Source organism: Helianthus annuus, chromosome 2 (assembly GCF_002127325.2).
Source record: "Helianthus annuus cultivar XRQ/B chromosome 2, HanXRQr2.0-SUNRISE, whole genome shotgun sequence".
Lineage (NCBI taxonomy): Eukaryota > Viridiplantae > Streptophyta > Magnoliopsida > Asterales > Asteraceae > Helianthus > Helianthus annuus.
The window spans coordinates 123965360-123980445 of record NC_035434.2 but is presented as its reverse complement, the minus strand read 5'-3'; the positions used below and the strand labels follow the sequence as shown (position 1 = coordinate 123980445).

General features: G+C 34.7%; 1 protein-coding gene and 1 long non-coding RNA gene across 3 annotated transcripts; both read left to right on the top strand.

Annotated features, from left to right (window-relative positions):
- The first annotated feature begins 3872 nt into the window (after positions 1-3872).
- Positions 3873-5454, top strand: LOC110921789. Its single transcript, XR_002582609.2, has 2 exons — positions 3873-3957; positions 4533-5454. It is a non-coding gene; the product is annotated as an uncharacterized LOC110921789 (long non-coding RNA).
- A 6274-nt stretch (positions 5455-11728) lies between these two features.
- Positions 11729-12526, top strand: LOC110921778 (alcohol dehydrogenase-like 4). Of its 2 annotated transcripts, none has more exons than XM_022166130.2 (3): positions 11729-11870; positions 12078-12214; positions 12295-12526. In XM_022166130.2, exons 1-3 carry the CDS (start codon positions 11807-11809, stop codon positions 12346-12348), a joined length of 255 nt encoding a protein of 84 aa, XP_022021822.1. In that variant the 5' UTR covers positions 11729-11806; the 3' UTR covers positions 12349-12526. The 2 variants fall into 2 exon arrangements, with proteins under 2 accessions (XP_022021822.1, XP_035839076.1); XM_035983183.1 differs by having other exon boundaries at positions 11866-11967.
- The last annotated feature ends 2560 nt before the right edge of the window (positions 12527-15086 follow it).

Genomic DNA, 15086 nt, shown 5'->3' with positions numbered 1-15086 from the left:
ACGACCAAACCATAGGAAGCAAAACGAAAGTTTACTCGATTACTCGATATAACATTTAGAGTATGTTCTTAGGAAGAGTTCTCAAAACACCCTTCTTTTTCAAATTAATTACAAAATTGCCTGACAATTAACAAGGCATGGGGTAAGAAATGTGGGACTCAGCACAACAAATAAGAGATACAAACAAATTTGTACTTTTGTTATTTTTAGATATTGACCACCAAAATTTGTTTAACAGTAAGTTTTGATCCCACAATTTTTTTGTCTTTTACTTAAAGTTTTAATAAGGCATGGGGTAAGAAATGTGAAGCCACACAACAAATAAGAGATACGAATAAATTGTACTTTTGTTATTTTTAGATATTGAACACCAAAATTTGTTTAATAGTAAGTTTTGATCCCTCAATTTTTTTGTCTTTTATTTTACTTAAAGTTTTCTTTCATATCCCTTTAATTTTCAAAGTTGTCACTTTTTTCGTCATTTTCTAAAAACCTTATATTAGTCGGCGTTTGCTTACTACTTTACACGGTTTTATGTCCTCCATGCACACTTTCTCGGGTTTGTCTAAAAACCTTATATTAGCCATTTTGGGTCTTTAGGTTAAGCTTTCTCGGTAAAAAAATTGGGTTTCTCTATGTTTTACGCTTGCTTGCGGTATAAGTTCGTGTTTGTCTTTGTTTACGTTTTACGTCACATGGTACTATAAATTCACATTTTTGTTTTATGATTTTTTTCCGATTTTGATCGTCGTTTGCTTACAATTTAGCACGGTTTTAGGACCATCGCAGCCGCAACGCGGGGCGGGTTAACCACTAGTTATAAATGTGAAGGGAGGGTCAAGTGGGTTGTCACTAAAGATGGCAATTCCAAACCATATATTTGCAAACGAGTGGATTTGGTGATGGATCAATCTAGGTAGAACATAGCTTAAAAAGATAAGAGTAAATTGGGTTAGAAGTCACTGAGAACGTGCAGAAAAATTGGATCATTGATGATAGAATAAATCTTTTTGCATTTTGTATTAATTGACCTTAGGGGAAGCGTCAAACAAATTGATCCCGAACAAGATTTAGTGATAACAAAAAAGCACCTTGATTAGCAAAAACATGAAAAGAAACAAGGTTGTCAAAGAGTAAATCTTGAACTCAATTCAAATTTTAAAAAAGGTTCGTAATTTTACCTCAGTGAGCTTTGTGTAGGCCTTATCATTCTCTCCCCGTTTCCCTGTTTTTTAAGAAAATTGTGTAGGCCTTATCTGTGAGTTAAACGAGAGCCAAATTTATGGTCAACAAAAGAAGAATATTTAATAAAGATTAGGGTAATCATGGGCAAACAGAAAAAACAGTAATTAAACGATTCATATACGAAACTAAGATCTGTATAATTATAAAAAAAAAAAAAATTGTAGTTAACAAAATGGCAAATTTATCCTTGACTGTTTAAAGATACAAATTGATTTGGACAAGGATCACGTGAACTAGTACGGTACCATATGTTTGTTACCAATAACGAAAATGATCTCTAGATCAAGTGGTGGAGGGCTTGCATTTTTCTTTGAAAATTGTTGGTTCGACTCTTACTTGGTGCAGAGTGAGGCACTGGTGGGCAATGATAGGAGACCCAGGAAAACCTGGGTTGGATCCTTGAGTCAAACGGGTTTTACCGGTAATTTCACCGTCGTGCCTACGGGCGGGTGGGTTACCGGGTTTTCCCCGAAATTGGTGATGGACTAGGGTTACTCTCGGAGTACTCCGTTTGTCCAGTGGGTGCCCCGAGAGTGCTTGGGATTGAGTTTGTTGGCCGTTCGAAAAAAAAAATTACATAAGTAGTACACTAGTACTCTGGTCTACCAATATGGGAAAAGATCAAATAGGAATTTAATTTTCGCTAGGAAGGATAGGAAGCTATAGGATTATGAAATGTGGCAAATTTTAAAATAAAGAGAAAGGGTATTTTAGTCAATCCAACTCCTTCTTCTTCCTTTTTCAAAACCCATTAAATTCAAAAACCCACCATTTTCAAAACCCATCATCTTCAACTATTTCTTCACTTTCTATCTCAATAATCACTACATTATAGTGCGATTTTCATCACCAATCAATGATTCAGAACCCGATCAACGTGTTCTTCAGCTTTTTTTGAAGAAAACCCAGTTTAATTCCATAAAAAAATCTCGTTTTTTCCGGTGATTTTGGAGATAATCACTCGATTCGTTCGATTCGAGCGTTGATAAGTGTTTCTATCATTCAAATTTTGTCAATTGATGAAGAAATCGGCTTCGATCCATGTAAGAAATTCTTTAATTTCATTTTCATGATCTGGGTTTTTGATTTAGTCATTGCGTTTTACGATCTTTGCGGGGGTCCGGGGGCGGCAGCCCCTGGCGGGGTCCAAGGGGCAGAGCCCCTGGCTGGGGTTGAGCTGCACTAAATTTTTTTTTTCGATTAAATTGCTGTACTAAAAACGCATCAGAAAAATTAATTTTCCATAAATTGGCTCATTTAGGTAAAACACATTTTTTAGGTGTTTTCAGTCCATTGCGTTTTAGAATGAGTCATTTTTAAGTGTTTTCTGGCCATTGCGTTTTACATATAAGACATTTCTTTGTGTTTTTGGTGCATTGCGTTTTAGGTAAAACATTTTTTATGTGTTTTCAGTCCATTGCGTTTTAGAAAACAGACATTTTAAGTGTATTCTGGCCATTGCGTTTTATAAATAAGTCATTTCTTTGTGTTTTTGGTGCATTGCGTTTTAGGTAAAACACATTTTTATGTGTTTTCTGGCCATTGCGTTTTACAAATAAGACATTTCTGTGTGTTTTCTGGCCATTGCGTTTTACAAATAAGTCATTTCTTTGTGTTTTTGGTGCATTGCGTTTTAGAAAAATGTCATTTTTAGGTTTTTTTTTCATTGCGTTTTACGTAACTGGTGGTTTTTCTATTGCGTTTTACGCAACTGGGTTTTAAATTTTTTTTTTAAAATATAGCAATAGTATACTCGTTTTAAAGATAAAAAAACGCTCGTTTTTTGGTGCAATTTTTATAAAAAAATAATGTCGTATGAAAGAGTTATTAACGTTTAAAAAATGGGGGGAATTGGAGGAGAGAGAAACTATTGGCTTGGATTGACTAGAATGTCCTTGAACAAACTCACGCGCATCTTTTCTTCCTTTCAATTTCCCTGATTTAATCTTAGCCCTTGATTAACTTAATGGATGGTCAAGATCAATGTTTTAAAAACCGGTTTTTAGATCAAACCGGATTAGGCTAAAAAAGGGTTCAACCGGTTGAACCAGGTTGTACCGAGCGGTTCAACCGGGTTGACTAGGTAACTCTATAATTTCATAAATTACAAACATCAACTCAAAAGTTAATCAAAAAATGAATGATTACGTATTAAAAGATGATCCAAAAGTAAATCCATAATAAAAAATAATCCAAAAGATAATCGAAAATCATTCAATTTTTCAACAAGCTCTTTTAAATGAAAGTGTACGATATGTTTAAGCCATTTGAGTGTTGAATATATCAACTATTTTCATTTCATACAATATTAAATAAGAACTTTTAGTTACGAATAATCATAATATATAAAAATTACATAAGATAAGTAACATATATATTGAAAATAAGTATCAACTCAAACTAAAATAACCCTGTGCCGGTACCGGTATTACGTTTCAAACCGGTATACCGGATTTTACCGCCGGTACAAACCTTATGCCGTTTCACTTATTTACCGGGGTGTTTCGTACCGGATTTACATCTAAAAACGGTAATACCGGTATAACCGGCCGGTATGATCACTTCATATCCTTCCTAGCCAAATAAACTTCCTATTGTATCTCCACCCCTACCAATATTGTGTATAAATTTATCCTCCCTACCCGACCCCTCACTTCAAGGGCTTTACTTTGGAGAATTCCAAAAGGGTTTTTTCATTTTCAAACTCCCTAGGTAAGATCTTTATTCTGTAAATTCTCAGATCCGAATTCATTTCCATCAATTGAACAGCTTACAAATCAATTGAACATCAACAATTTTGCAAATTGATATCAAAATTAAAAAAAAAAGGTTCCTAATTTTACATCCTGTTTTGAAACCTCGGGTGAAGGATTTAACAAAACGTGGAATTGTCACAAATACACTAAAAGAAAGAAACTTTATCAACTTACAATTAATTGAACATCAACAATCTTGAATTTTAGATTGCTTCATGAAATTCATGTTTGCTATTCCTGTTTGTTTCCATTTTATCAAATTTAGGTCAAGTCAACGTGAAACCTAGGGTTTTCTGTTCGTTTAATGATCTGCTGCAGTTATACATTCATGAAATTCTGAATTGCTGAATGCTAGATTTAGGAGTTTTGTTCAGTTTATTTATTAATTAATTCATGAATAGTCAGTCAGTCCATCAACGGTTTCTTTTTTCATGCTAGTTTCTGGAGTATGTTCAACATACGTTATTCATGTTGATGTGATTTTGTGAGATAGAAATGATTTTAGTTCATTATTTTTTGGTAATATTTCAGATAATGGCATCTGATGATCTGGTGTGGAATTATTGTAAGAAAGTCAATAGCAATAGTGATTTGGAGTGCCTAGCATGTAACAAAATTTACAAAGGCATCAAGACTAACGCTGTGTTTCCGAGTTAACTTAATGAGGGATAAGAAAAGAAAGCAAAAGTGAGAAAGGAAAGGACGAGAAAGGAAAAAAAAGATGACTTTCCCACCGCTTCCTCCCAAATCGGAAGGAAAGAAAAATTAAAGAATTTAACCTAGTTTTCTTGTCATTTCCTTTCTTTTCCTTCTTTAAACGAAACTCGGGAATACGACATGTTTTATTTTCCTTTCTTTTCCTTCCTTAAATGAAACTCTGGAACACAAAATATTTTTACTTTCTTTATGTTTCCTATCCTTTCCTTCCATTAGTAAACTCTGGAACACAGTGTAAGAGAATGAAGCAGCATCTCGCGGATATAGGGGATGTCCCCGAATGTAAAAAGGTCACAGAGGCAGTTCGTAAACCGATGCTTAAAAATTTAGACGATGCTGAATCAAGAAGTAAGGTTGGGGGTGATGGTGATTATGATGATTCCAAAAAAGAGTTGGGTTTCGCGATTGGACGATTCTTCATAGACGCATGAATACCATTCGGTATGGTTTATTCCCCATACTTCCAAGCCTTGCTTGATGTAATTAGTTCTCAACCACCAAAGGTTATTGCACCTTCTTTTCAATAGTTGCAAGGGTCGATCTTCAAAGATATTACCTCCTAAATGAAAACGGATGTTGAAAGGGGCTTAGGTAAATGTGAAGAAAATGGCTGCTCAATAATACTTGATGAACGGATAAAAGATGGTAAAACCTTGGTAAAGTTCTCTATCCGTTGTTATGAATAACTAGTGCTTCTTACCTTATTCAGCCAAACTGAAATCACCAATTTTGATTGTACCAGCATGTTTTTATTGTTTAAAGATGTTATTGACGTGGTTGAGGCTAAAAATGTAATTCAAATAGTTGCCAAAAATGACGATTGCTACAGTGGTTTAATCAAAGAGATGTTTAGATATCATCCAAACATCATTTGGATTCCATGCGCCGTCAGCTGCATTGACTTGATTTTAAGGGATTTTAAGATAGAAAATTGGATTGATAAAGCAATTAAAGAGGCCAAGAGGGTTACGAAATTTATATACAATCATGATACGATTTTCCGATTAATGAAAAGGAAAACTGATGCGACTCAAATTCTTGTCATGGGTCCGACGAGCCATGCCGCTGATTTATTCACGCTTAAACAATTGATCGTTTTGGAAAATAGTCTCAAAGAAATGTTGGATACTATTAAATGGATAGATTCTCCTGAACGCACTAGTGAAGAAGGGGAAGCGACACACAAAAACATCTTAGATGATGATTTTTGGACTACATGTGGAAAAACTTGATAGATCCTTTGTTGAGTGTATTAAGAAACATCTACACAAAGAGGATCAAACTTAGGTTATGTATCTGCTGGCGTGTAGGAGACGAAGAACATACTTAGAAAAGAACAACTTGATTATGAAAATTATTTGACAACAATAGCAGAGATGTCGAATCTTACATCTTCACGCTGCTTGCTTTTATTTAGATCGGACGTTCTTTAAAAAAAGCTCCGAACCCATTCGATCTAAAACTAGATCATCTCTTTATTCTTACATTGAAAAGTTGGGTTTCAACGATGCAAAGAACGACACAATTCTTGAACAAATAGCCGCCTACCATGATAGTGATGGTGATTTCGGGCACAAACTTGCTAAAAACAGCTCGCACACTCCTGGTATTTACCAAATTACATTTTAAAAAAAAAATTGGTTAAAAAAAACTTGTTGCTAAGCTTACATATAATTATTTCATTTTTGTTTCCTGTTTTATGGTTGTCGTTGTTTGGAGCGCAAGGTCCATAATTGCTTCCTATTGTCATGAGAATTTTGACCCAGCCTTGTAGCTTGGTTGGCTTCAACCCAAAGAAGATTCATATGGAGGAAACTAAGAAAAATGTTGATGTTAATCAGCAGAAGCTGAACCTGAAAATGAGGAAAAGGTAAACATGTCCCACATTGTTTTGTTCAACATAATATATTTATAAATATAAAAGAACTTGAAATACCGGTTAAGAAATATCCCGAATAAACATGTAAGCAAAACCCCATGTGTGTGTGACGAAACTTGTAATAATAAATCAGAAAACTTAGCGGTTGAAGAACCGACCCGCACAGAAACACCCTTACTAAACTCATGAATAAAAATTGAACCATTTAGGATCAAGGCCCGAGCATACACGATAAGAAACAGCACGAAAATCGAGAAAAACATGCGATTGGGCGAAAAACGGCTGAGGACACGTGTCAAACCTATGCTGGACCCGTGGCAGGTCTATGTCAGGCCGACCTCCCAGGCGCCATGCGGGGGACACCTTGTCTCCTCCCGCGATGCACGAGAGATTCCAACCTGGGCTATATAAAGGCTAGCTCTAGAATAGGATCCTTCGCACATCTTTTATTTCTGAAATCGATTTCTATATCCCTCGTCACTCTATTTCTCTGTATTCTCGTGTATTAAACCCTAATCACCAAAACGATACTCTGCCCGATTGATCGATAAACCAATCAACGGATGCCAAAGTGTTGTCTGTATAAGGCTATACTTTGTTAACTACATTGAGGTTTTGATCTCGTGATAATCGTTAAAGTTCGAGCGGGGTTTATACACTAATATGGATTACATTCTGTGAAATTAGGGGTTAGAATCAGAAGGCTTAAAACTATAAATTCATTGATAAAGTAGATGCTTAATTATCAGAAGACTTAGAACTATAAACTTTCTGTTAATCAAGAGGCTTAGTATCAGAAGGCTTAGAATCAAGAGGCCTGTTAATTTAGAACTACAGATCTACAAGGTGAGACATTCTCTTTTCTTCACATTATGTGATACTTAAATGTTTTCAAAACACTAAATGTTTTCCGGTTATTAATTAGAGTAAATTGTCATTTCGGTCCCTAAGGTTTGTTGACTTTTGTCACTTTAGTCCAAATTTGAAACCTTTTGCATCTGGGTCCCTGTGATTTCATTTTTGTTGCCACTTACATGCATGACCGATTGTTTGTTTTCTTTACCGTTACATATTTATACATTAACATATGTACTCAATATCGTTTTTTCGATCCCTAAAAGAAGTCATAATGATAAGGGTAATTGCTTTTGTGTTTCCAGTTTCACATAAGTAGTGGCAATATTTTATTATTTGCATATTAAAATGTCTTTAACTTTTTAGTAGGTACCTACTATTATCATTGCTAAGAAAGAGTTAACATGAAGATTATTTTACTCTCATGAAGATTGTGAAAGAGTTCATGATTGCAATGAAGTTTCAAGTTTTTATTCAAACATTTATTAGTTTGTGTTCTGTATGTATGTTATTTAGACTTAAATTGACACTTGTAAATGTTTGGAATATGTTTGAACATGATCTAACTTTTAATTAAAGTGATGATATTTCTACATTTTATAGTTTTATTATTATTTAGTATTGTAAATAATTAATGATTTTAATTAATTACAGTTAATATGATAAACGACTATAGTGGCATTTAATTTGATATGTTTTGGTGGAAAAAGTTATGTGCCACTAAAAATTCAAAAGTTTGAAGTGGCATATTAAAAAAGTGTCACTAAAGGCCCCTATTGGAATGAGCGGTGCACAAAACATGTGCCACTAAATGACTTTAGCGTCAGCGCTTCTAGTGGCACTTTTTTTGTGTGCTGCTCATTCCAATAGGGGTCTTTAGTGGCATTTTTTATGTGTTTTGTGGCATTTATTGTATGCCACTGAATGAATTTTTATTTGTAGTATTGACAAATTCTGACCCATTATCACTTCTAAAACACTTAACCTTTGTTTAAACTGAGTTTGTATTATATTCACAAAATCTTGTATGTTTTCAAAACATTATGTTTTATTTTTCATTAACAAACCCATACAACCCTAGAGTAGTCATCAACAATTGTTACGAAATACCTATGTCCATCTCTGCTAGCAACTCTATAGGGTCCCCAAACATCTAATTAAACCAACTCTCCTATACAAACTACTTTTATGATCAGGCTCAATTGAAAGCTTTAGTTTATTTTTAAAAACTTTTGAAACCTGATCAATAGGATGACCTAACCTAGTATGCCATAATCTATATTGACTAGTACTATTACAACACATCTTATCAGAAAAGACAATATTTCCATACATATACAATCCTTCTAGCTAACTACTAGTCATCAGGACTGGTTAACAAATCCTGTATATAGCATTTATGTTCATCAAAACCTATGTAAAGTTTATTATCTCTTGCTAATTTATGAACAAATATCAAGTTAACACGGTATTCAAGAACAACAAACACATCATGTAAAACTACACCTTCAACCAATTTTAAAGAACCAATTTTAGTTACATAAGCACTAGTTCCATTAGGATGTTTAACTTGAATTTTCAAACTTGAAACATCAACAAAATCAAAATCAGATTAATTTTCCACAAATTTTACCATATGATTATTTGCCCCTGAATCTATGATCCAACCAGTTCCTTTCCCATCATTTGTACCAAAACAATACACGGGTTTACTAAAGACATTTGAAAAGAAAACCCCACCAGACACATTGCAGCTCTATGATGTTTTAGGTGTGTTATCCTTTATCAAACTCAACAATTTAGACAATTGATCAGAAGTCAAAGATGAAACAGGTACATTAGATTCATCAATATGAACATGATTACTAATACTACCCTTTTTTTCCCAGATTTCCTCTTGGTGGTTTTATCCAAGAGGGATACCTAATCAACTCAAGACACTTATCTATAGCATGACCAGCTTTGTTACAATGAGAACACTTTAAATTCTGGTTTTGATTTTTGACAAACTTTTTCTTATTATCATTCACAGAATTAATTTTAGACAAGAAACCAACAATATATTCTTTTGACATAGATACATTAGAATTCTTATGAGACTCTTCCCTATAAACAATAGAAAAAGCTTCTCTCACAGTTGGAAGAGGCTCTCTAATAAGCAAGCTTGTCCTAACAGAATGATAACTACTATCAAGACCCATTAAAAATTGCATGACTTTTATTAAGTGATTAAAATTGATATACTGTGTTGAAGCATTGCAAGTCAAGTAGGGATTTCTAAAATTTGATCCAACTTTTTCCACATAATATTTAATCTATGATAATATTTAGCCACAGATAAATCATTTTTACTAAATGGATTAATCTTTTGACATAAATAAAAAAAACAACTGACCCATCTACTTTATCATATGTGTCCCTTAACTTTTTCCAAAACTCAAAAGCAAATTTGGAACAGACATGACCTAAATAAAGTTCTTCTGAGACTGAATTCAAAATCCAAGTTAATACTACCAAGTTACAACTCTTCCATTGGGTTTCAAGAATTGCATTCCCCTCAAGTTTTGCAAATGTCTCATTAATAAAATCAGTTTCATTTTTAAATCTTAAATCTAAAGACATAGCATTAGCCCACATGGTATAATTTTTAGTTCCCTTCAATCTTATACGTATAACAGTCAAATTTGTGGAATCAGTAGCATGCAAGTATAACGGGTTATCAGGTCCAAGTTTACTAATTAACGTTTCACCAAACAGGTTAATAAGATCAGCCATTACAACAAGCCAAGTATAACAATCACAACACTCGAACGAATAACATATCTAATCAAACAAGAACAACTTAACAGCAAATCTGTGTCAGGGACCATGGTAGGTTCGTCACTCTGTAGGTGCCTACCCAAGTCCTAACACAGAAGTTGGACTCTTATTTATGTCTATGAAAACTTAAGAATTAAATGTCAAATAAAACCAACAACAACAATTATCAAACATATAACAACAAAGAAATAAACACAGAAGCAGTCAAACAACAAGTATGAAATCACAGAACACACTAAATGCAACAGAGTGTACCATCTCTGTGTCCCAAACAACAAACCGGCCTAACTACTCCGGCAACATCAATGCCTAATGCAAGAACAGAAATAAAAAACCTTAAGAAAAGAATAACACGACCTGATGCGTATAACTCCAAGCAGTCAGACTTGTAGCCTTCACTTAGGGCTACAAGTTACTAACAGAAGAAATAATACCAAAGACTCTGTTAGTTTGCCCTGTAATCTTCGTGGATTATAGAGACCAACAAGAATCCCCTTCAAAGCTTCAACAATCACAAACCCTAATATTAGGGTTTCTATTCTTTACACCACCAAGACTCCTCAGTCTCCCTTGAATCACCCAGATCTGACACAGAAACAAGCCCTAAAAGAAGGGATCTTCACAAACTTTCAAGATCTGGAAACGTCAATTACGTAACTACCCAGAATCTAGTGAAGAACATTAAATAGATCAACCTTGATTCAAACTACAGCGGAAATATGATTGGAAAACCCAAGACCACCGATTTACCCAAATAGCAACCGCAACTCTGATACCATGTCAAAAATACATGGAACAAAGACTGAAACTCTTATTTAGAAACAAATACAAACAACAGAACAACTCAAAAAAAAAAAAAATTCTCCTCACATGCAGATCATCAACACGATGATCTGCATACACTCACAAGAAGATCTAACAATATGACACACGATCTCAACAAAAGATCAGGAGAGAGAAAAGAAAACTCTGATAGAAGAATCTGAAGAGCAATGATACTGAATGAACTCATCAACACTTTACTAACATGATGAGTTCATTATATATATTCACACTTTAGGTTAAGCCCATCAACAAGTTAAGCCAAGTTAAGCCCATCATCAGCAGGTCCATCAGCACACGAGCATCCTCTAGCTAAGCCCACTTCATGCAATTATCATCTCTCGTCCCATGTTATAAAAGAAACAAAAACTTTATGAACACATTAAACAAATATATGATATTAATAATAAAAGTGATATGTTATATAATTTTCAACACTTACTAATAAAAAAAACTTTACAAACCAAACCAACTTAGTTGTAGATTTCTTTCACGTGAATATCTTTACTTTATCTTTAATAAATTATAAGTTATTTCTTTTCATTCTTTGACTTCAAGAGTTTGATTGGTGGCTCGCAACTTGGACATGTAGTCATTAATTATATGCCACATGATAGCACTCCACCAGCTCATGCTACCCTACATCCTTTGAAGATATTAAGCAAAATCAAATTTAAACACTGCATTTCCATCACCATCTAATAACATTCAAATGCAGCAAATGGACGCCAAAGAAGAAACTAATGTTCACTCTGGCAAAGAAATTACATGCACAGGTTTGTTTAATTCATTTAAAACATGTATTAGGATTTAGTATTAAAGAAACAATCATGAGTTTAAGTATTAATCCCAGTGATCATATTACATGCACAGGTTTGTTTAGTTCATATAATATTGAATATTGATGACTTTGTAAAAAAAATATGATCATAAGTTCAAGTATTAATCTCACTGATCATATTGTATATGCATGTTGTGTGAAGCTGCTGTGGCATGGGGTCCGAGGCAACCTTTCTCCATACAGCAAATTCGCGTTAAACCCCCTCATAAATTCGAAGTCCGAATCAAAATCCTTTTCACTTCAATCTGCCATACAGATCTTAGTGCTTGGCAAGGAGAGGTAAGAATATATGTATGTAACTAATATATACAGATTTTGTTTAGTTTGTCTTGTTTACTTAACAAACTACCTATATACAGAATGAATCTCAACGGGTTTATCCTCGGATTTTTGGACATGAGGCCTCTGGGTAACTTTTTGAACCCTTATCTGAAACATTCAAATGTTCATCGACATACTTGTCTTTACACCTTTAAGTCAATGAATTTAGTTAAAGTGTTTAACCTTGGTAAGTTTAAGTGTGGAACACTTTCTTTGTACATCAGTGGTCGTATGAATATTCATCTTCTTAATCAAAATGGATTTGACAAACCTTGTCCATGTTGTATGATATATCTCGTAAAACAAGAGATTGAGAAACGGGAAATTATAAAAACAGGCAAGTTGACAAAAAAAATAACAATATAGGCATGGATTACAGAATAGGAAAATCAAAACATGCAACTAATAAGAGGAGGGCAAATAAAGTGGACACAACAACTCCATAGCCAACACTCTGATAATTTAGAAAGTCGGCCCTCCCTAACCCACACTCCGATAATCCGGCACCTTCATAGTCCACACTTGGATAAGCTTGTACCTCCATAGTCCACACTCTGATAATCCAATACTTTCATAGCTGATACATGTAAAATGCAATGTCGATCTATTTAAAAAAATGTAAGTGGTCCACTTGCCTATTTGGTCATTTTCCCTTTTAAAACAAGCTCTTGATTTGCTTCTTAAAGTATCACTCAAGCTCATCATTATATTTAAAATTGTATACTTTCATAGCTGAAGACATCCAATACACTTGCATAATAAACATGATAAAGTATCACTCAATCTCATCTTTATATTTAAAATTGTATACTAACGGCTCCATTTTTATTTTTATTTATGCCTAAAGCAAATAATAGAATTAGGACTTTTTCTTCTAAAGAAAAGTTGTTTTCTATCCTATGATGCCGTGTAACATGAGCTCACGCCCTTTCACTTCAGGTTATGTTGTAACTGCCACTTCAACGACAGATCGACACCCCATTTTCCTTCACTTTCTTTCACTAACCTCTACTATAGTTTCACCCCCTTTTACGGTCTATTAAAATAATATCAAATTCTAAACAAGTAAAAAAACCGATTGGTTGATGGGCATGGGTCCCACCAACACCCTTCACCTTCATGCAATGTGACCTACCTCGCCTCCCTCCTTCACGCCGGTGTTTGCTGACCCTTCACGCCCGCCGGTGTCCCGCGTGCAACCACAGTAACCAGCCTAACAATCCCAAAACTCAAATTAGCTATATATGATATATCTATTTTAAGAATTTGGGAGCCCTAGTGTGGGCTCAAAGCCGTTTATTATACTCCCCTTTATTTAAACTAGTATTATAGGGTGTCGCATTCACATCCACTCCATTATATTTTACCCTATATTACATTTTTTCTGTTTTTTTTAATTAAATAATATTTTTTATACCTTTATCATTACCTTTTCTCTCTCCTCCACTCACAAGCACTTTCAAAATATACTAAAAAATTATAGGGGGTGAACAGTGTCTCATTAAATATACAGATAGACAGTAACATTTTCTCTCTCCTCCACTCAGAATGCTATTAGTCTAAAACTCCAAGCAAACAAATTAAGGCCAGACAATAGCTTTACAATTCGCGATGACAACCCAAGTTGAACCAACCAAGTCCAGGTTATATATATATAGCTCCATAACTCCCTATGACAATCCAAATTAAGCCAACCGTGAACCCTCACTGGTAACACAAATTTCCAGACTTCTCATCTCTTTTATCTGAAGGTGTGCAATTGAGGATGAAGAGTCAATTGACTCTTTGATCCTTTTGTCAAACCGATTCCAATAATAGCAAGTAATTTCTTCTAGATTTATCATACCTTATAATGTCCTATGCCACCACCTACACTAGTTTTACATTACATAGAAATCCAGGCACTAATTTATAAAAATTAACAAGTCAAACGTCTACATTAAATATTATGATATTTGGAAAGGGTGTTTTTTTTTGAAAGGTAAAACTTCATTCACAGAAACCGACGACCCAAACCGGGCCGCCAACACAAAACGAGATTACATATTTACAAATGAATTCCAATCCCTCCACTCTAGCCCTTTATACTTTGATCTATTTGAGAACCAAAAATAACTAAGGGCCTTAATTTCGCTAATTATGCTATTAATACAAACCGAACCGAGAGAAAATTTGACTTTGTTCCTAGTCCGCCAAATGACCCAGCATGTTATCATGATAATTCCATGTATCGCCTCCTTCTTCTTTTCCGATAGACCGCTGTCGATATGGTACGTCAATAAGTCACGAATTGAGAAAGCGTAGATATTTGGGATACAGCACCAATTACTGATGCCATTCCAGACGATAGAAGAAATGAAACAAGCGATGAAGAGATGATCGACCGTCTCCTTGTCAGAATGACAGAGGGGACATCCCGTGTCGTTAATGTCCACATTTCTTCTCCTTAAGGCCTCTGCTGTTGCCACTTTATCCAGCTCCAATCTCCATGAGTGAATGTTGACTTTAGCCGGCACCCAGGCGCACCAGTCCATAACGAACGTATCCCCTTGCAATTGATTCCCGATCAGCAGTTGTTTAACTGATTTGACCGAGAATGACCCGTCCTCAGCCGAAGACCATTTCCACCGGTCAATACCAGACGTGAACTGCACATTATTAAGGAGGGCCTCTAATTGAACAAGTTTGGTAGTAACAGCCGGTTCCAGAATATCATTGACCCAGCTCCACGAGTATCGATCCTCACTGTTTTGCGCATTAATCCTGTTAGCGACCGAAGTTCTCTTTTCTGCTTCAATGTTATAAAGCTCTGGAAAAGCCAATTTTAGTG

What these genes read in the sequence shown, in the direction of transcription:
- LOC110921778 (XM_022166130.2), top strand. Translation starts at nt 11,807, where the DNA reads ATGCAGCAAATGGACGCCAAAGAAGAAACTAATGTTCACTCTGGCAAA. An exon ending in CAAAGAAATTACATGCACAG is followed by an intron (nt 11,871 to 12,077) that starts GTTTGTTTAATT and finishes TGTTGTGTGAAG; the next exon opens with CTGCTGTGGCATGGGGTCCG. An exon ending in TTAGTGCTTGGCAAGGAGAG is followed by an intron (nt 12,215 to 12,294) that starts GTAAGAATATAT and finishes ACCTATATACAG; the next exon opens with AATGAATCTCAACGGGTTTA.